Source organism: Pteronotus mesoamericanus, unplaced genomic scaffold (assembly GCF_021234165.1).
Source record: "Pteronotus mesoamericanus isolate MK-2021 breed Mesoamerican mustached bat unplaced genomic scaffold, CSHL_Meso_final contig_220, whole genome shotgun sequence".
NCBI classification, from domain to species: Eukaryota; Metazoa; Chordata; class Mammalia; order Chiroptera; family Mormoopidae; genus Pteronotus; species Pteronotus mesoamericanus.
The window spans coordinates 9,516,308-9,534,026 of NW_026555091.1; the positions used below are offsets into that span (position 1 = coordinate 9,516,308).

Sequence of the window (17,719 nt, forward strand, 5' to 3'; positions counted from 1 at the left end):
CCCCTTTCTTGAGGACCCACCTGTCCTCCTTGACCGGACTTCAGGAAACACCTCACCCTGGTCCCTGTCACCGCCAGCCCACGGGGGCCCGGCAGGCGAGCGCGCTGCCCTGTGCTCTCTGCCGGGGCAGCAGGACCCGGCACGGCCACCCCAGAGCACAGCCGCGGCTCCGGCCGGCGCCGCGCAAGAAGCCACGCGGAGCCGCGCGGGCGCTGGGCTGCGGACCTGGAGCAGCGGGCTCCCGGGGCCGGGCTCTGCCCGCCCCTCTCCAGACGGCGTCCGGCTGGCTCCTGCCCTGGCGTCCTCCCAGGCTCCAGGGGACGCGCTCCTGTGTCCGGGGCCGCTCTCCTTGGACGGACATGGGCCCTGGGCCCGAGGACAGCGTGGCCGGCCGCGGAGGCCCGGGACTCCTCAAACCCAACCAGGGCGGTCTCCACGGAGCCAGGAAGAGTGGACACATACACAGACTTAATTTTCAGGACCCGCCCTCTCCTGGGGCTGTACCCTTAATGTCTGCCCTGAACGCAGCCCCCTGTTTTCTGAGGGGGGAGGGAAGTGGAGGGTGGGTGTCGAGCCCAAGGCGGGTATGACTTGGCTGCCGCAGCTCGTAGGGAACAGCAGGGTCCTCTGGGGTCCGGACAAGAAGAGCCACCAAAGCCGCCAGCCTCCCGGGTCTCGGTGGCACAGGGATGGGGCGCCTGCCACGCTGCAAGGAAGCAGGTCCGTCACCTGAAAGGAGGAAGGCGGGAGGCCTCACACGCCCTCGGAACCTGGGACAGCCTCCCCGGCCCTGGGAAGCGACTGAGAGGCGGCAGCCCCTCCCAGGCCGCGAGGGGTCCTGGTTCCGGGGGGTATCAGCAGAGCCCCACTCCGGCCCTGCCCCAGGGCTCCTGAGAGGCCACAGGCCGCGGTGCTGGAGCAGCGCCCCCAGGGACGGAGGCGCTGGGGCGGGGGGAGCAGGTGGGCCCAGGGTTCGGACGTGAAGCAAAATAGCCACGTAATGAAGGCGGCCCTGGGTTTGTCTGTTGCTTCTCCTGAAAGCAGAAAGCTCTTTGAAGAGAACGAATACTCAAATCATCACTTAATGGGGAGGGCAGATTTTTTTGTTGTTAAATAATATTAAATAACAGATTTTAATTTTGGCTGTTCCATATCCTGAGTTGAACTCCATGACTCAAGAAGCTAAGAAAAGCGTTTTTTTAAGATTCGCTTACTGGGTTGCGCTATTTCTCAGCATGCTGGACTTTCAAAGTTCCCGGGCGCTGAGCACATTTTTATGGTTTGTGACACCGGCTTGTCGGCAAGTGTTCTGGAGAAGAGCGGGCTTCTTGCAAGGGAGGGTTTGGGGAGGTTGCTAGCGTCCATTTCGGAAAAAGCTGGCGTTTTCTGCAGCAGGAAGAGAGGCAGCCGCTCCAACATTCCCTCAGCATCGCGGAGCCGGTGAGCGGCACTTACTCTGCGAGTCTCCTCACAGTGACTGAGCAGCTGTGCACCGAGTGCCTGCGCCACGGGGAAACTCCCTTCCCGCTCCGGTCTGTGCGGCCGCCCACGGACACCAGTGAATCAAAAGGCTGGCAGGGGACGAGCTTCTCACCAGCTTAGTTTCTCCCATCCTGGTCCCTCCTGCAACCACTGCATCCTGTGTCTCTTTCCCAGCAGTTTTGTCCCATAAAAATGACTAAATATTGAAACACGATTCTCTCCCCAACACTGCCCCAGAGTTACTTCGCTGTTGCAAGATTTCGCCCAAAAAGGCGATGGCAGTCTATACAACACACTGCTATGGAATATTCTTGAGCGTTACAATGTAACCCGCCGCTTCCCCGGGTCTCGGGCGACCTGGCTCGAGGGCGCCCCCTGGGGACTGGAGCGCAGCTCGCGCCTCTCCTCCCATCGCCCGGCTCGGGCTGGGGGCTGCGCAGCGGGGCCCAGGGGCAGGACTTGAACCTTCTTCCCCGTTCCTCTGTCCGCTGCTCAGATGACCGCTTCAGGAAAAGGGCCCGCGCTGACCAGCAACCGGCCCGGCCCGCGTGGAACCAACCCTGTACCGCCCAGAGGCGGGCCTGCGACCTCGAGGTTCTTTCGAGACATCCCGGCTCTGATTTCGGACTCAAGTCCGCGCGGTTATTTCAGGAGTAAACGTGACCCTGGGGGATTTCTCGTTTCCTTTAATTTCCCAATGAAATCGGAGACCCTATTCTTGGCTGTCAAAGCGGGTAACACCCAGCTCCAAGGAGCGTGAGGGCAGAGGCGGGCAGCCAGGGCGGCCGCGGCGCAGCCGGGAGAACCGGCGCGCCGCGCCCTGCGCGGGGGTCCCGCGGCGGCTGGGCCGCGCTCTGCGGCACGGCGAGCGGCCCCCTCTGTCTCCGCTGTCTTATTCCTTGCGGAGCCTCCGTTATGACTATTGTTGTGCGCATTGTTTGTTTTCTGTGAAAACACTGTTCTCCCCATTCTAAGGGCGGGGAGGAGGGGGGCGCGGCGCGCACATACAGGAGAGGCGGCGACGAAGCTGAACGTCGGCTGCACCCGCGGCTGCGAGTGGGCTCGCGGGGTGGAGGGGCCCTGATGTGCTGTTTCTGCCGCGAATGGCAAACGATTCCTCCAAGACACCTGTGCACCGCCCAGGGCAAGCGCCCAGTTTCAGCGGCGTGCGGGCAAGTCCGTTCCCGGGGCGTCTTGCGGGTCTGGGGGCTCGGGAAGTGCAATTCCCAACTCGATCCTGGACCGCGAGCGTCCTCTGTCGGTCACCTGGAGAAGGGGCGCTGGCCAAGGCCAAGCCCCGCACGCAGCACGAGGACTTGAACGCGCCCCACCTCGGGGCGCAATGCGCCGCGACTTGCCCCGAGCGCAGCGATTAGGTCACCGGGACTAGGAAGCCCGAAGTCTCCGCCTCAACGCACCGGAGAGAGCCTAGCGCAGGGGCACTCAGTGGTCGCGGAGAACGTTAATGGAAACCACCGATTTTAAGGACGGTGTGGTTGTTCATTATCACCCTCCAGCAGCGCCCGCTTTCCTGTTCGCGTTATGCTTTTGCCGAGGAGAGCAGCCCTGCCTGAAGCCGCCGTCAGGGAGGGTGCCCGAGGCCGCCCGAGCCCTGGGCAAGCGCTGCTCGGTCCGCCCCGCGCTGGCGCGCTTGGCCCGCGGGACACCGGCCGGCGGACGGCGAGTGCGAGCCTTCACCGCTTTGAGAAGCGACCTTGGCTCTGAGGAGGCCACCTGCGCGCCTGCAGATACACATTTGTGGGTCCAGGTTGGGGGGGGGGTGCGAGTGGCCCAGCGGGCGCTAAGGAAACTCCGGGCCTTCGGCTCCCCGTTCAAAATTGTGCCAGGAAGTCCCTGACCCCAGGGGCTGAATTTTGGAAGGTTTGCAAAGTGCACGGGGACAAGAGGTGGGGCGCGCCAGATTCCTCCACAGCGGTTCGTTGCGGGCGACCTGACCCGGGACAAAGACCAAGAAGGGCGGTGGAGACGCGGCTGGCCCGGGGCGGGTGGAGGCGCTGAGGGGGCTGGGGCTCCAGGATTAGTAGGGGCAGCTGCGCCGAGCTCCTGGAGACCGCAGGGTGGCGGCAGGCCCGGCGCGCACTCGGCCAGCAGGTGCTCGGGTAGCCGCGCACTGCGCACCCCCGGGCCAGATACACGACCCCAGAGCCTCGTGAGCGCCCGCCGGCCTTGTCTCCCCCCACCCCCGGCGCGCCGTTCCGGGGCGTGTCCTCGACCACTCCGGCTTCTATATAGCCGCCGGCGCGCCCGAGCCGCCCAGATGCGAACCCGGCGGGGCGGTGTTTAGGACAGACCGCCGCCTGCTCCGCTCCCTGCTCCGCTCCAGCCTCGTGCCGCACGCTCCCACCCCGTCCGCCTGAGCCCGGGCCGGCTGAGCAGCGGACCCCTGCAGTAGTCACCATGCAGCTGCTGCGCCCCGCGGTCTTGGCCGCGACGCTGACGGCGCTGGCGCTGCTCGGAGGGCCGCCCGCGGCGCAGGCGGGTGCAGGCAACGTGGGCTCCGGCCCCGTGGTGCGCTGCGAGCCTTGCGACGCTCGCGCGCTGGCCCAGTGCGCGCCCCCGCCGACCTCGGCAGAGTGCGCCGAGCTGGTGCGGGAGCCGGGCTGCGGCTGCTGTCTGACGTGCGCTCTGCGGGAGGGCCAGCCGTGCGGTGTCTACACCGAGCGCTGCGGAGCCGGCCTCCGCTGCCACCCGCAGCCCGGCGAGCCGCGTCCGCTGCTGGCGCTGCTGGACGGCCGCGGGGTCTGCACCAACGCCAGCGCCACAGGCCGCCTGAGCGCCTACCTACTACCCGCGCCAGGTGAGCCACCTGTGCCAGGTGCGTCGCCGCAGCGCCCAGGGGGCGGCGCCCTCGGCCGCGGATCAGGTCTGGGCAGTGCCAAGGCGAAGACTTTGCTGCGCTCCCCACCCCCCCGCCCCCCGCCCCAAGGGCTGAACGCGGCGAGGTCGAAGCCTCACAAGGCGAGGGCGCTCGCGGGAGGGACCCTGCGCAGTCTCTCCATTCTCGGGTGCGCAGTGCTTGTAAATTGCAAAGCGCTGTCGGTGAAAACGCGTCAAAGATTTCGTGGGGAGGGAAGGAGCGGATACCGAGGTTGATGGTCAACACGAGGGTCCTGGCGGGAGGAAACCCCCGCCCGTTGAGTTGGCGCGGCGCGGGGATGTGGGCGTGGACTCCGCTGCCGGATCCGGACCACGGCTTCGCTTCCCGCACGCTAGGACCGAGCGTGTCCACGCGGAGGACGCCGCGGACGGGGGTGCAGGGGGGCGGCAGAGTCGGATCTGGACGCGGAAGGTGGACTGACCCGTTGTACGAAATGGAACCTGAGTTTAAAAACAGAAGCATTTGCACAGGCGCGGTTTGCGATCAGTGCACCCTCCCGGGGCGTCCCAGAGCGAGTCAAGTGGGAATCGAGTACGAGTGTCTTTGCGGTTGGACAACCTGACCTTCGGAGAGAAGCGGCTCTCCAAGGTCCCCCCAGAGGCGAGGGTGGGGGTGCTGAGCCCCAGTCATCCGCCTCCTCCCCCCTCCCCGCCTCCGCTGCCTGCGTGGCCTTGGGACAGGCGCCCGGAGCGGGGCCGCGGGCAGGCGCTGCGGCTCGCGGACTTGGGGAAAGGGAGGCAGGTGGATTACGCCGCGCGCTCTTCGCTTCCTTCCTCTGAAGCGGAATCCGTGAGCCCGGCTCAGGAGCCGGAGGAGGAAGCCGCCCGCCCTGGGTGGAGCGCGGCGCATGCGGCCCTAAGAGGCGAAGTGGAATGGAGTCGGCGCCTGGACCTCCAGATCTCCAGCGGGCTCAGCCAGCCGCACTCAGTGGCCTGAGTGGAGGCCCCGCGCCGAAGGCTGGGAGAGCTCCGCGCCTCCACCCGCCTCCAGCTGGGCGGAGCGGCGAGCCTCGCCGGGCGGCGGCAGGGCGTTCCGCGGGGCAGGGGGCTGGAGGTGTGTCCTTACCGGGCAGCGCCTGCGTTTCTCCATGAGAACCGCGGTCCCGGGGTTGTTAGAAAGACAAAGTCCCAGCTGCCTGAGACGCTACCGGCCCCCACCCGTAAGTCAGGCCGCGGAAGCCGCCGGGGGTGCTTGCCTCCCTGCAGAGCAGCGCCGCCGTGCGCCCGGCGCGGCTGTGGACGCTCAAAAGGGTGCGAGAAGCCCCCGCCGATACGGTCTTTTTCAGTCGCTCTGTTGGGCATGGTAATTACTCTGTGGGTGCACTTGGTTTATTGACAAAATTATCAAGAGAGAGTGACCCTAAAATCCACGTTGGCCGGGGGGTGGTAGATGTAAGCGCCCGGGAAAAGGTAAGATGGTCTGCTGCTTGGAGGGAAGGGTCCCCTCTCCACACCGAGCCCTGGGCAACTGGAAAGAAACGGGGAAAGTCCGAGACAGGCCGCGGAGCGCTCGGAAGGAGATGCGAATGTGCCTGTTGGCATATGCTTAGCATCCCCTTGTCCCCAGCACTTCCCTGGGAAAGAAAAAGAAACGGCGATTACAGGAAACTGAAACCAAGTCCTACCAGTGAAGAGCCCGTTCCGGGGGCGCTGCGCCTCCCCTGGGCCAGGCCCCCCCGGACGGTGCACGTCCTCCCCTCGCGGGGCCACCTGGTGGGTGAGGACGGGGAGACCCAAAGCGGAGGGACGTCCCCAGGCCCCCGTGACCACCGCGAGGGCGCCCTGCGGTCGGGCGCACCGGCCCCCTGCTCCGCTCAGCCCTGGGGGCGCGTTCCCGCCCGGGCGCTGCCCCGGGAGCCCAGGCAGAGCAGGGGCGGGACCGAGGGGCGCGGGGACGCGGCGGTCGGAGCGCAGTGACCGCAGGGCCGCTCCTGGTAGTGCAGACCGGGCCCCCGCCCAGGACCACGGGCCCACAGCCGTCCCCGGTTCACCCTGGCGGAGGAGCAGCCAGGGCCCTGGCCACACGCGCCCACACGCTGTCGCCCGAGCTGTCCCTCAGTCACCCTGTTGTGACAGAGAGGGACCTGCAGGGGGTGGCCCTCGGGAGTGTGGGCCATCGCAGAGCCGCGACCCGTCCCCACACGCCGGTGGGGAGAGAGGACTCGCCCAGCGGGGCGCCCCAGCCCGCAGGGTCTGAGCAGCGCCTCTGGGTAACAGTGAGTTAGGGACGGGGCAGCGGGACCGGGGACACCGGCAGGCCCGCCTCCCGCGTGGGGAGGTCGGCAGAGCTCGGAGGATTCGAGTTGCCTGGCAGCACCCGCGGCGGCGCGGGTGTGGGGGTCAGAGCCCCCATCCCCGTGGGCCGCCTCGCCCAGTAAGGCTGACGGCGGACGCTGGGCAGCTGGGCCGCATCCGGCTCCGCTCTGCCCCCGCCTGGCGGAGAAGGGGACACCGCCCGCCCCAGAGGCGCCCACTTCGTCAAAGCTTATCTGAGAGTTCATTTTAAAAGATGCTTCTCGAGGTAAAGCCACTGCCCCTGCTACTCTGGGACAGGTGCTACTTTATCAAGGCATGTTCTTGCGTGTACTTGGAATTGTGGAATACTGTTTCCATGGAGATGTGACTTGGCTTAAGCATTAGATTTTGAGAGGGCAGCCGGTAACGCGGCGGTGTCTTCCCAGGAAACGGCAGTGAGTCAGAGGAAGACCACGGCACCGGAGCTGCGGGCAGCCCGGCGCTCCCCGGCACACACCGGGCCCCCGACCCCAAGTTCCACACCGGCCACACCAAGATGGACGTCATCCGGAAAGGGCACGCCAAAGACAGCCAGCGCTACAAGGTCGACTACGAGGCCCAGAACACAGATACCCAGAACTTCTCCTCCGAGTCCAAGCGGGAGACAGAATACGTGAGAACCGGCCTCTGTCCCCCTGGGACGGGCGGGGGGCCCGGGCGCCCCGGGGTTACCCCTCACTCAGGAGCCCGTGGATGTGCCCTGTCTGATGTGCGGAGGCAGCGGCCAGCCCTCCTCATGCACAGGACGGGGACCAGACAGTGCCCCTTCCCCGGGGGGTCCCACGGGGGCCTGGGCTCCACACAGCTGGTAAAGGGTGTGGTCAGCGCACAGGCCTCCAAGCTAAAGAGAAACGTTCACATGAACTGGCTCCGCTCTGCCCACCCAGCCTCTGAGCGTCCTGGCCTTGGGGGGCTCTGCCCCGGGTCCTGGTCTTGTCCAGGAACATACAAGAGCTGGGGCCACGGCTGGCGCCCTCGTGGGGGCGGGGACAGCTGACTCCAGCAGCAGATGCTTGAAGGGCATCTGGACCGGGAAGGTCCCGCAGGGAGGGCGCGGGGCGGACGGGCTTTACCGGGCGGCCGAGCCCCCGCGTGAGCCGCACCTCCCGCAGGGGCCCTGCCGCCGGGAGATGGAAGACACGCTGAAGCACCTCAAGTTCCTGAACATGCTGAGCCCCAGGGGCGTCCACATCCCCAACTGCGACAAGAAGGGCTTCTACAAGAAGAAGCAGGTGAGCCCGTGGCTGCAAGGCCAGCCGGCCACCGCCCCCAGGCAGCGCCGTGCGCCCCTCTGTCAGCCAGGAAGGGACACAGGCCCAGGAACAGCTTCCCAGCACCGCGTGGTGGGCGGCGTGGGGGCCCCGGCACAGCCGCCCTGAGACGCCCTGCCCCGCCCCCCCCAGGCCCTCCCTGTCGTGATGAGTTGCAGGGGGAGGTGTTTTAAGCCAGAGCCAGGGCCCCTCCCCCGTCACAGCGAGGAGGGTCTGCTCTCTGATTGGACCACTCTGCCCCGGTGCCTGCAGAGCTAGCCACAGACCAGCAGGGGGTGGCGGCGGCCTCCCTCAGAGGCAGGACCTCACCGGGCCGGGGCCTGGCCTCCTGGTCGCACCTGTTTTCTCTCCGTCACTCTGCCGAGGAGTCACACGGAGAACCCGGCGGCTGAGCTCGGAAAGGCAGGCGGGACGAGCTCAGGGCACTGGGGACACCGGCCCCCGCCAGCACACACGCCTGCAGGGCCGACAGGCCCCCGGCTGCCCAAGGCCTGCGGGGGGCACAGCGCCCCCCGCTCCACAAGCGCGCCCCTGCGCTCGGCCCCCTCCCCGCGCTTGGCCACGGCACCTGTCCCTGCGCCGGGCGCCAGGACCCCCGTGGGAGCCCCCGGGGCTCACGCCCACCCTCTCTGCTCCCCCCGCAGTGCCGCCCGTCCAAAGGCAGGAAGCGCGGCTTCTGCTGGTGCGTGGACAAGTACGGGCAGCCCCTCCCGGGCTACGGCGTGAAGGGCAAAGGGGACGTGCAGTGTGACAGCGTGGAGAGCAAGTGACGTGGCCGCGTAAGCAGGGGCCGGGGGCGGGGGCTGGGGCTCCGAAGGGCCGGGGCTGCGGGCAGGAGGCAGGCACGGGGCAGGCCCTGAGGGGAGCGAGGGCCCCCCCCAACTGAACCGGAGCGGGACGGGTCTGCGGCCCCCCTGCCTCGTTCAAGACGCTCCTCGTACACAGTGTGAGGTTCTCGCTGTTAAGCTTTTCCCGACAAGCCTGAGGGTTCCTTTACCTTCACAGGTAAACGTTTGTAACCCAAAGCACCTGTTCGAGAACACGTTTCCACGTTAGAGATGTGTCTATTCTTTTCCCCCTGTAAAATGCATCATGGAAAATCTGCTCATCGGTGGTTAACAGAATGTTAATAAAGTTTATTTAAATCTAATACAAACAGCGAAATGTTAAACCATCATTTTGAGGAATGCCCTCATATTCACTATTCTCATTTAATAATGGAGAGAGTTTTGGGTGGGAAAAAGGGATAAATGTGTTTCTTTCATCTCCTCGAGGCAAATGGAAGCACACAGAAGAGTTGGCTCTCAGTGACATCCCCTTTCCTTGCACATTGGAGACAGCGAGCACCGTTGGGGAGCCTCCCAGGCCCCCCGCTCTGGGAGGGGCGTGGGCCTGGGGCCCGACGGCCGGGCATCGCTCACTCCGCCCCTTTTCTGTCTGTTCAGCTCGCGTGGGGCGCGAACGCGCCCGTTCTGCACAAGAGACCTGCCAAGGACACAGTCCGCAGCGGCCACAGCCTCGGCTTGTATTTCTTTCTGTGGTGAATCCATGTTTATTTTTTTTTAATCAAAGTTTAGAAGGAGTTGTCTGATGTGCCCGGGGTTCCACATGGTGACCTTGAGTGGCTCCCCACTTTCTGGCCGCCCATGGAGCCGTGTGGATTTTCTCGTTGCTTCCTTTGAAACCGCTTACAAACGCAAGCCCAGCACGGTGGGGCCTCCGGCCGCGCTGGCCGCCCCCCACCCCACACCTCAGCACCCTGCCGCCGAAGCAGCGCGCACCGTGTCCGGCCCGTGACCGCAGCCCCTCACTCGGGCGTCCTCAGAGCCGGACACACCCTCGGGGAGCGAGGTCCTGCTTGGGGAAGAGGGGGGATGAGGTGGCGCCTTCCTTATTGTTTAAAAATGACCAAGAATGTTCTCAGGAACCGGGGCCCCTGTAGAGGTGGGTACATCAGGCAGATTCCTGAGGACATGGCCTTTGCTGGTGGCCCCGCAGGGCAGGGGATGGGGGGGCAGGGACAAGCCCCGCCCCTTGGCTTTCGGAGGTACCCAAACAGTGGCACGGTGCTTCAGAGGGCCGCAGAAAGTGTGTCCCGCTCAAAGATGCAAGACCAAGGTTATTTTCCAGGATAAGCTCCTTGAAGGCAAAGGAGGCGTATGTTCGGCCCCTTGGCCGGCCTTGGCGCGTGGAACCAACACCGAGGGTGATTTTATCCGGCCGGGAGGGGCGGCCAGGGCCAGGGGGCCTCAGATGAGAGCCCGCCCGGGAGCAGGTGCGGAGCAGCGGGGCCCGAGCGGGGAGGGGGGGGCAGGGGGCGCACCCTGCCCTCCTCTGGACAGAGGGGTCCCCAGACATTCTGCCAACCTATTAGCTTGTCTTTATTTTTTTAATCGTTTTCAGGAAAAAAAAAGTATTTTTGGAACATTCTTGTCACCATGTATTTATAATCGGTGAATAAAGTTTTTACCGTGACGAGGCCTCCCTGCGTCTGCAACCGGCTCCCGTCTCCTTCCAGCGGAGCCTCCCAGTAACTCAGGCCCGCGCCTCCGCTGGGGCAGTTTGGGGGTGGGGCAGGGTGGCTTCGGCCCGTCACCAGGCGGACAGACCAGGCACATCCACAGGCGCATCTCCGAGGCCCTCGCTGCCATGGTTTTTGTCCCCGTCATCCTGCCTGTCACCACTCGGCAGGCACAGAGGGGGGCGCACGCTGCAACATGCAGGCTGGCGCCCTCTCCCCGCAGCCTCTGCTGGCAGAAGGGACGAACCAGGAGGAGGAGGGAGCGCCCAGGGGACGGGGTGGGGTTCTGACCCCCATGGCTTTGGGGCATCGAAGGATGTGCTTCGTTTCAAGGAGTCACGCGTGTTTAGAGTCAGTCCTGAACCCCCGATAAAGCGTCGAAGCTGGGTCCGCACGGCAGCGGTGTGCGCGCTGAGCACTGAGCTGCGCTGTCAGGGGGCGGGCGGGTGCAGGGGGTGAGGGGGCGGATGAAGGAGGAGGAAGGGACCAGTCCCCAGGTGGGAGGGACGGAGAGGTCAGAGCAGCGAGAGGTGGGAGGGGCCAGGCTGGGAGCGTGGCCGCCGCGGGCAGCGGGGGGGCGGCGGGGCGTGGGTTGAAGGGCCGGCCTCGATGAGACAGACCCCCGACAGCGGGGACCAGAGCTGCGAGCAGAAAGGAGGGCGCACAAATGTCCACGGCAGGAACAATGTTTTGAGTAGGACGTTTATTTGGTTACACTGTGCAAGCACATTTGACAATGTATCCAATGCAGGGGTTCACAAGTAGCAACATCGCCACCCGCTGCGATGACACAGCCAACCTTTCCCTGCAAATGTGCGCCAAGCAGCCTCGGCGTAGGATGCCGAGGGCGTCACGGAGGCGCTCAGAACACTCACGGCCACACACATGAGTTTTCATTTTCTAAGCAGCGTTGTCCCCAGTTCTTCACAAATGGAAGCCCGAACCTTTAAAGAGCTAAAATACAAGTATTTACATGCAACGTGGCAAGAAGTTGTTGCAGTGATATATAAATTAATATAGCACAAGTTACTGTGTAGAAAAATAAACTTACAGTGAATAAATAAACCACAGCTTTAGGTAGCAGGGAGTATGTGGAGTATAAAAGTGGTCCCTGTATATACAGACACATACGCAGATAAGTGTGTATAAATACGCTATGTACTTAAATATCCCGGTGAAGGGCGCGGCGCTGCCGCCTCTGCTCTCAGTGAAAATACTGTTGGCAGTTGGGGTCCCCTCTGACCTCCACAGACCCCGGGATCCTCCTTCCGCTCCAGGGGTCCACACACCAGCAGAGCCCCGCCTCTCCGTCCAGCGACGTCTCACACTGCAAGGACGAGGTGCAAGGTCAGAGCAGCCGGCGAAGCGGGCGACCCGGAGGTCCCCGCCGCCCAGCGCCCCGCGGAGGGCCGGCGCTGGGGCTCAGACCGCGGGCGCCGCCCACTAGCCGCGAGGCAAACCCGACACCCCCCGGCTCTCCTTGTCAAACGGAGACCGGGGGTAAGTGTCCGGTGAGTTGGGGATCCCACGCACGTGCGAAACGGCGTGGTGTGTGCACAGCTGTCTGCTCCCCGCCCCGCGGCTTCTCCGGTTCCTCCACAAAGTCTTTGTCACAGAGCCCGGCCCAGGCCTCAGTTTCCCCCGTAACACCCTGTGCTCCACGGAGGCCTGAAGGGCCCTCGCATGGAGCCTCGGCTTGTCCCACCTCCTGTGCAATCAGGCCGAGAACGGCTCTCGCGTTTCACCATGGAGTCCCTTCCCCTTCACGGCGGGGAAAAGTAAGAGATGCTCAAACAGATACTAAATGTCCTAAGCAGAGCTGGGTCCTGCCAGGTGACAGGCGAGAAGCTCGGACCCAGAGAGGGGGCTGCCAGCCCCAGCTGCCCGGGCGGTGTCCCGCCCCACCCCCACGCCCGGCTGTTTGCTCCTAGAGCCAGGGGCGGGACCTCGCCTCACAGGACCCGCTGTGGGGCTTTCAGGCCCGTGTCTGGGACTGGGCACTGTGCTCCCGGCAACTGTGGCTTTGCAGGGACGGGACCGTCCCCCCCTGGGGAGGACACGCACCTGTTTGCTGTGATAGAATCCATTCTTGCTGCAGTTGGGCAGGTAAAACCTGTAGGGGCCGTCCCCCGCCTCCTGCTGCCCCCGGGCCAGCCTCCCCAGCACGCGGTGGAGCTCTCGCCGGCACGGGCCCTGGAAGAGTCGATTGGCGCTGGGATAAAGGGCGAGAAAGACACGAGCTCCCGCCGGGCACCTGAGGGGAGGGGCCTCGTGTGCCCGCTTCGCTGGGCCGCCCCCAACCTGTCGCAGGGGGCAGCCGGCTCTGTCTCGGGTTAAGATGGAGGCTGGGGCTCGTGCCCTCCTGCAGGAACGCCCCTCCACCCCCGGGGGCCGAGCCGCCCCGCCCCTGCCCCCCGCTCCCCTTGGCGCGTTTGGCCCCGGTGCGCTCAGGCTCGAGGGTGTAGCCTCGGAGATTTCTCGCCACTAGCGACGTTGCTGTCGCCTGCAGGGCTGGTCCCCGAGAGCCCCCTCCGGTGAGTGTGCAGGCCTTCGCCTGGGCGACGTGGGTGAAGAACGAACTCTTTCTCATTGGACATCGCCTTCAGGTGAAATTCTGGCAGGGCCGCAAAGGGGCTCGGCCCCTCCCTTTGCCGGGCGCGCCGCTGGGAAAACGGCTGCTTCCCCCCCCCCCCCCCCCCCCCCCGCACATCAGTCGCGGTCACCCCAGCGGTGGCTCTTTGTCGCCCTCAAGTGGTGGAATTCAAACCGCGCGGCGCGGGAGAGGGGCCGGGGCCCCGTGGCAGGCGGCGCCCCTTCGGGACAGGCAGGTCCCGCCGAGCACAGCGTGGAAGTGCTCGACGCCGCAGCCCTTTATGCTTTAAAATGGTGAGGGTGCCAGGTCGCACGTTAAGCGTATTTTACAATTTTTTAAAGGGGCAGGAGACGTGCGATGGGGCAAAGGGGTGTTAAGCCCGGTGTCGGCTTCAGAGCTGCCCGCTCGGTGCCCTTCAGGCAGCGTCTCATCTGCTGCCCTCATTCAGAGACGAGTCCGGAGACACGGAGCAGCGTCTCCGAGTGCACGGCGGGAGCACCAGCCTCCCCTTTCCTCCACGGGGACGTCTGCTGGGGTCCTCGCCTTGGAAGCCCGGCTAAGCCCGGCTGAGAAACGCCCGTCGGCTTCCAGCAGGGACGACCCAGCGAGAGGCCGGCGGCACCCGCCCCGCGGGTCCCCTGGCGGCACCGCCCCCAGCCTCACCTTCCGCTCCTGGACGCCGGTGCCGCCAAGCACCCCCGTGTCCTCGTGGTCACTCAGGGCCCCCCAGGGGACGGGCAGGTCCTCGCTGGAGGGCAGCGCTGGGCGCAAAGTGCCCGGCAGCTGCTCCAGGGGCATCTCAGCAGCTCCTGGGTCATCGGGGGACACGGTCTCTGGAGCCACGGGGCCCCCGACATCTGAAAAGGGGACAGCGCAGGCGGTGAGCCCCCCCGCCATGTCCACACCTGCCCCCCGAAGTCGCTTCCCTGCCCCAGATGGGGTCTGGGAGGAGCGACCCAACTGTGCTGGGAAGATGCCGAGCCTCAGGTCTGGCGAGGGCGCCCCGTGGCCCTCCCTCCAGAGCCGTGGGAGACGGAGGCACGTGCCCCGTCAGGCTGGGGAGAGCCCTGCAGGGACCACAGGCTACGGGCCAATGCCGGCTCCCGGCCCCGGCTTCCCCCTCCGAGCGGGAGCGTTTGAGCCGTTCCACGCGGGCCAGCGCTTGGGGCCCCGTGGGAGAGGGTCGACGTGGCGGCTGTGCCCTGGCACCCCAGGCTCCCCGCTTTCTCCCCAACAAGGGCGAGGGTCAGCAGATAGCCTGCAGACCTCACGGGTTTGGGATGGGTGCCGACAGAATGTCCCAGGACTGGCCCTCCCGAGGGAGCCCGGGGGGGGCCCGCCCTGAGGGACCGGGGAGACGACGACCCTGTGTCATTGGCTCTGGGACACAAAACCCGCGGGAAAGCTCCTGGATCCCGAGTCCCCTCCGTGGGGATCCCGGTGGGACCAGCAGGTCGGGAGGTCTGGAGTGGGGGGAGGAGGCCTTCCTGTTTCCCACCACAAACAAATCCCTGCGCCTTCAGGAAAGGGCGCGAGGGCCAGGCAGTGCGGCTGCAGGCACATCAAACGCTGCGTCCTGGAATGCCTGGCGTTTTCAGCCTAAACGCTCACAGTATGTTCTGTAAACATCTGGGAAGCACAGGCCGTCCCCACAGGACGTATATTACAATGGACATTCCAAGCGCAGGGGGCCATGGGCAGCGGGGGCTCCCATCCCCAGGCCCCACGGGGAGGAGGGCCAGGGGCCCCGGGCGCCCCGCTGCCTTTGCACCCTCACCACCGGGTGGGCTGAGGGGCTCTGGGCTCTCTCCCCGTCTCCCCTCCCTGCCCCTGGGCACCGCCCCCAGGGCCACGCAGTGAGGGGCGCCTTGCAGGCTTCCGCCCCCAGCCCTGGGCCTGGGCGGGTTTACGCCCCGCTGGCTACAGGCTTTGGTGGAGCCCCTGCTCTTGGCCCCAGGCTCGCTCAGCCGTCCCAGGGGAGGGGACCCGGCGGAGGAGCTGCGGTACCTGTGGCCTCGGCGCTGTCAGACTCAGGCATGCAGGCGCCGCGGCCGCGGGTGAGGGCCTGCAGGGGCCGCGGCTCCCCGGGCAGAGCGCGGCAGCTGAGTCCGCCGGCGCAGCGCGCCGTGGCCACGCCGCAGGCGGCGCCCAGCGGCAGGGCGCACATCGGGCAGCAGCCGCAGCCGGCGGGCCGGGCGGGCTCAGGGCAGGAGGCGGGCAGGGGCGGGCAGAGCGCGAGCCTCTCGGCGGAGCAGGGCGCACAGTGCCACGGCTGGGGAGCGCCGACGGCGGCGCCGAGCTGCACAACCGACAGGAGGAGCAGCCAGGCGAGGGCGGCGGGGGCGGCGGGCATCGTCGGGCGGCGCGGCAGACGGGCCGGCGTGCTCTGCTGGCTGGGCGCTGGGCGGTGGCGCACAAAGACCGGTGCTCGCGGCTCGCTGGGCGCTGGCTGCTCGCTGGGCGCCGCGCGCGCCTTATGAAGGGCGCGGGGCCAGGTCACCTGTCCCCGGAGGTTAATGATTGGCAGAGCGGCGTGCTAGAGGACTGTGTTCAAAATAAGTTTGTTTTGCTCCTGCGCTGAGGCCCTGTGCCAGGCGTGGGCGGAAGGAGCGGCAGCGTCCAGGCCGTGCGGTGCTCATCCTGTTGTTATGGGGTCCCTGCCTGGTGCCAAAGTGCGGGTCTGACCAGCTGGAGGAGGGCGCTGCTTGATTTGTCCACGGGCAGCCCAGGCTGAGCCACGGGAAGCCCGCGACATCAGAGGGCAGGGCCCGCGCCCCCCCCACACACACACCCCAGTTTCAAATGGGGAAACAAAGGCCCAGGGAGAGCACAGGAGGACCAAGGTGTGTGCTGGCCTGGCCACCCTTGGTGGCCAAGCCCTGGAGCGCTTTCCTTCTGTAGGCAGCAGGCCCCCGGCCCCGCACTGCGGTCTCCCAGCCTTTCCCAGGAGGGAGGGAGGACAGCCCGCCCACCCCAGGAGCCTGATGTCCTCAGTCTCCCGCAGCGCACACACTGCACCTCCAGGGAGGAGCGGCCTGGGGCCTGGGGCCCGGGGCCACGTTGGGCCCAGGCCACCTCTGCCTGCCCGGCTCCGACCAAAGGCTCATCAGGAGTGAGATGCCAAGGCCTTCTCTCTAGGTAACATTCCTGGCTCTTGGCCCTTCTCCTCGGTGGCAAGACAAGTGTCACTGCGGCTTGAGAGAGAGCAAGGAACGCCCCGCCGTCCCGGGAGCAGCAGGTGCTTCCGCCGGGCCCGGCCGCTGGGAGCAGCAGCTCCGCGTTGGCGGGCGGAGAAAGTCTCCCCGATTCGTTACACAGGGGAAGTAAAATCTCCAAGGGTGTGAACAAGACAAACTACGAATGCACATGTCACTTTTGTTGGGGGCGAGTGAAGGGCAAGAAAAACAGGGGAGGAACCGCTATCAGCGCCTCCGGGGGGGCAGGGGGCACGACGGGGGTGGGGAGGCGCAGAGGCGGGCGCCCCTGCACAGTGCTGAGCCCCCTGGGGTGGCGTGACCCGGCGGTGCCACGCTTCGTATGGTCAGGGACTTAGACTCCCCACCGCGGGAACAGCCGGGCCAACGCACAAACTCCTTGCTGGGCCCCGGCCACCTGGGCCTCGGGTTCGTCAACAACAGGTCACGGCCTCTCCCCAGCAACAATCAAAATAAGGTCATGGAAGAAATGACAGTTGGAAGTCCAGGGTCATGTTCGTCACTATTTTTCCAGAGCGAAGTCCGGCGCCGGCAGAGGCGGGGACGGGGGCTTTCCGGCAGGTTGCTGGGCTCCTGCGTGGCTTCGGTTCCAGAAGACTGCGCCCCGCGTCCCCGCCCCTGCCCCCGCTTCCTCAACATGCAGTCAGTGTCCCCAGAAATGTTTTCTTCCTGGCAACAGGGCGCACCTACAGTGTGCCTGGCAGTTTGTCACTCTCTGACGCATGTGCCGGGAGGTAGCCCCCTCACACCGGGGAACTGCCTGTCTGGGGGTCGATTGCCCAACGTCTGCACGCCTTGCCTCATGCAGCAGCATGGCAAGCGGCCCCAGACCTGACCCTGCCGTCCCCTCCTCTGACCCACACACAAATGTGGGCCACTTGTCCGTCTGCCCTGTGGGGTCAGCGGCCTCCCCGCGGCGGGCTGAGTCTCAGGGAGGTGGCCGAGGTTGTGGTCGTTTCTGGGACCACCCTGAACCCAGGCCCCCGGGGTCTGGCTCCCAGGGCGGCCTGGGTAGGGGGCGGGGCTCGCGCTGGAGCCTCACCGCGGTCCCCTGGTCCCAGCGCCGTGGACTCCTGCTCAGTGTCCAGCCTCAACGTCCCCGCCCCAGGTCTCCCTGCCGCCCACGCCTCTCCACCGGCCCCATCTCTCGACTCTGCCATCTCTGTCCTTCTTGCGCCTCCCAGGCTCTGCCCGCATCCCCTGCCACACTGCCCGTCAGAATGAGGGCCCCGGCCGCCTTCCGCCCAGGGCCGGCCTGAGTGCGGCCTGTGCCTTCCGTCCCGCGTCGGGGGAGAGCGGTCGAGCGGCCCCGGGGTGGTGCAGGCACAGAGCTGCGGCATGGGAGGTCCAGACTGGCCGCGGCGCCGCGGCGTGGGAACTCGCGCTGAGAGCTTCAGCGGAGGAGGGCCGGGCGCGGTGGGGAGCAGCAGCAGCCAGCAGGCCA

The 17,719-nt window shown here is 66.3% G+C and overlaps 2 protein-coding genes across 4 annotated transcripts; one reads left to right on the forward strand and one right to left on the reverse strand.

The window, feature by feature from the left end:
* The first annotated feature begins 3,770 nt into the window (after positions 1-3,770).
* Positions 3,771-10,224, forward strand: IGFBP3 (insulin like growth factor binding protein 3). 3 transcript variants are annotated; one of them, XM_054571394.1, is made up of 5 exons: positions 3,771-4,318; positions 7,062-7,288; positions 7,788-7,907; positions 8,591-8,725; positions 9,392-10,224. In XM_054571394.1, exons 1-4 carry the CDS (start codon positions 3,901-3,903, stop codon positions 8,714-8,716), a joined length of 891 nt encoding a protein of 296 aa, XP_054427369.1. In that variant the 5' UTR covers positions 3,771-3,900; the 3' UTR covers positions 8,717-8,725; positions 9,392-10,224. The 3 variants fall into 3 exon arrangements, with proteins under 3 accessions (XP_054427369.1, XP_054427368.1, XP_054427370.1); XM_054571393.1 differs by lacking the exon at positions 9,392-10,224 and adding an exon at positions 8,952-9,102; XM_054571395.1 differs by lacking the exon at positions 9,392-10,224 and adding an exon at positions 8,952-9,102 and having other exon boundaries at positions 3,773-4,300.
* A 931-nt stretch (positions 10,225-11,155) lies between these two features.
* On the reverse strand, positions 11,156-15,433 carry IGFBP1 (insulin like growth factor binding protein 1). Its single transcript, XM_054571396.1, has 4 exons — positions 15,068-15,433; positions 13,724-13,917; positions 12,532-12,660; positions 11,156-11,794 (listed from the first exon to the last, which is right to left on the reverse strand). Exons 1-4 carry the CDS (start codon positions 15,411-15,413, stop codon positions 11,672-11,674), a joined length of 792 nt encoding a protein of 263 aa, XP_054427371.1. The 5' UTR covers positions 15,414-15,433; the 3' UTR covers positions 11,156-11,671.
* Positions 15,434-17,719: the final 2,286 nt, after the last annotated feature.

Bases quoted from the DNA above. Each gene is read 5' to 3' on its own strand.
- IGFBP3 (XM_054571394.1), top strand. From the start codon at position 3,901: ATGCAGCTGCTGCGCCCCGCGGTCTTGGCCGCGACGCTGACGGCGCTG. The intron at 7,289-7,787 runs GTGAGAACCGGC...CACCTCCCGCAG, and splicing joins CCAAGCGGGAGACAGAATAC to GGGCCCTGCCGCCGGGAGAT. The intron at 7,908-8,590 runs GTGAGCCCGTGG...CTCCCCCCGCAG, and splicing joins GCTTCTACAAGAAGAAGCAG to TGCCGCCCGTCCAAAGGCAG.
- IGFBP1 (XM_054571396.1), bottom strand. From the start codon at position 15,413: ATGCCCGCCGCCCCCGCCGCCCTCGCCTGGCTGCTCCTCCTGTCGGTT. The intron at 13,918-15,067 runs GTACCGCAGCTC...TCCCCTTTTCAG, and splicing joins TGACAGCGCCGAGGCCACAG to ATGTCGGGGGCCCCGTGGCT. The intron at 12,661-13,723 runs GTGAGGCTGGGG...CGACTCTTCCAG, and splicing joins CCGGCGTCCAGGAGCGGAAG to GGCCCGTGCCGGCGAGAGCT.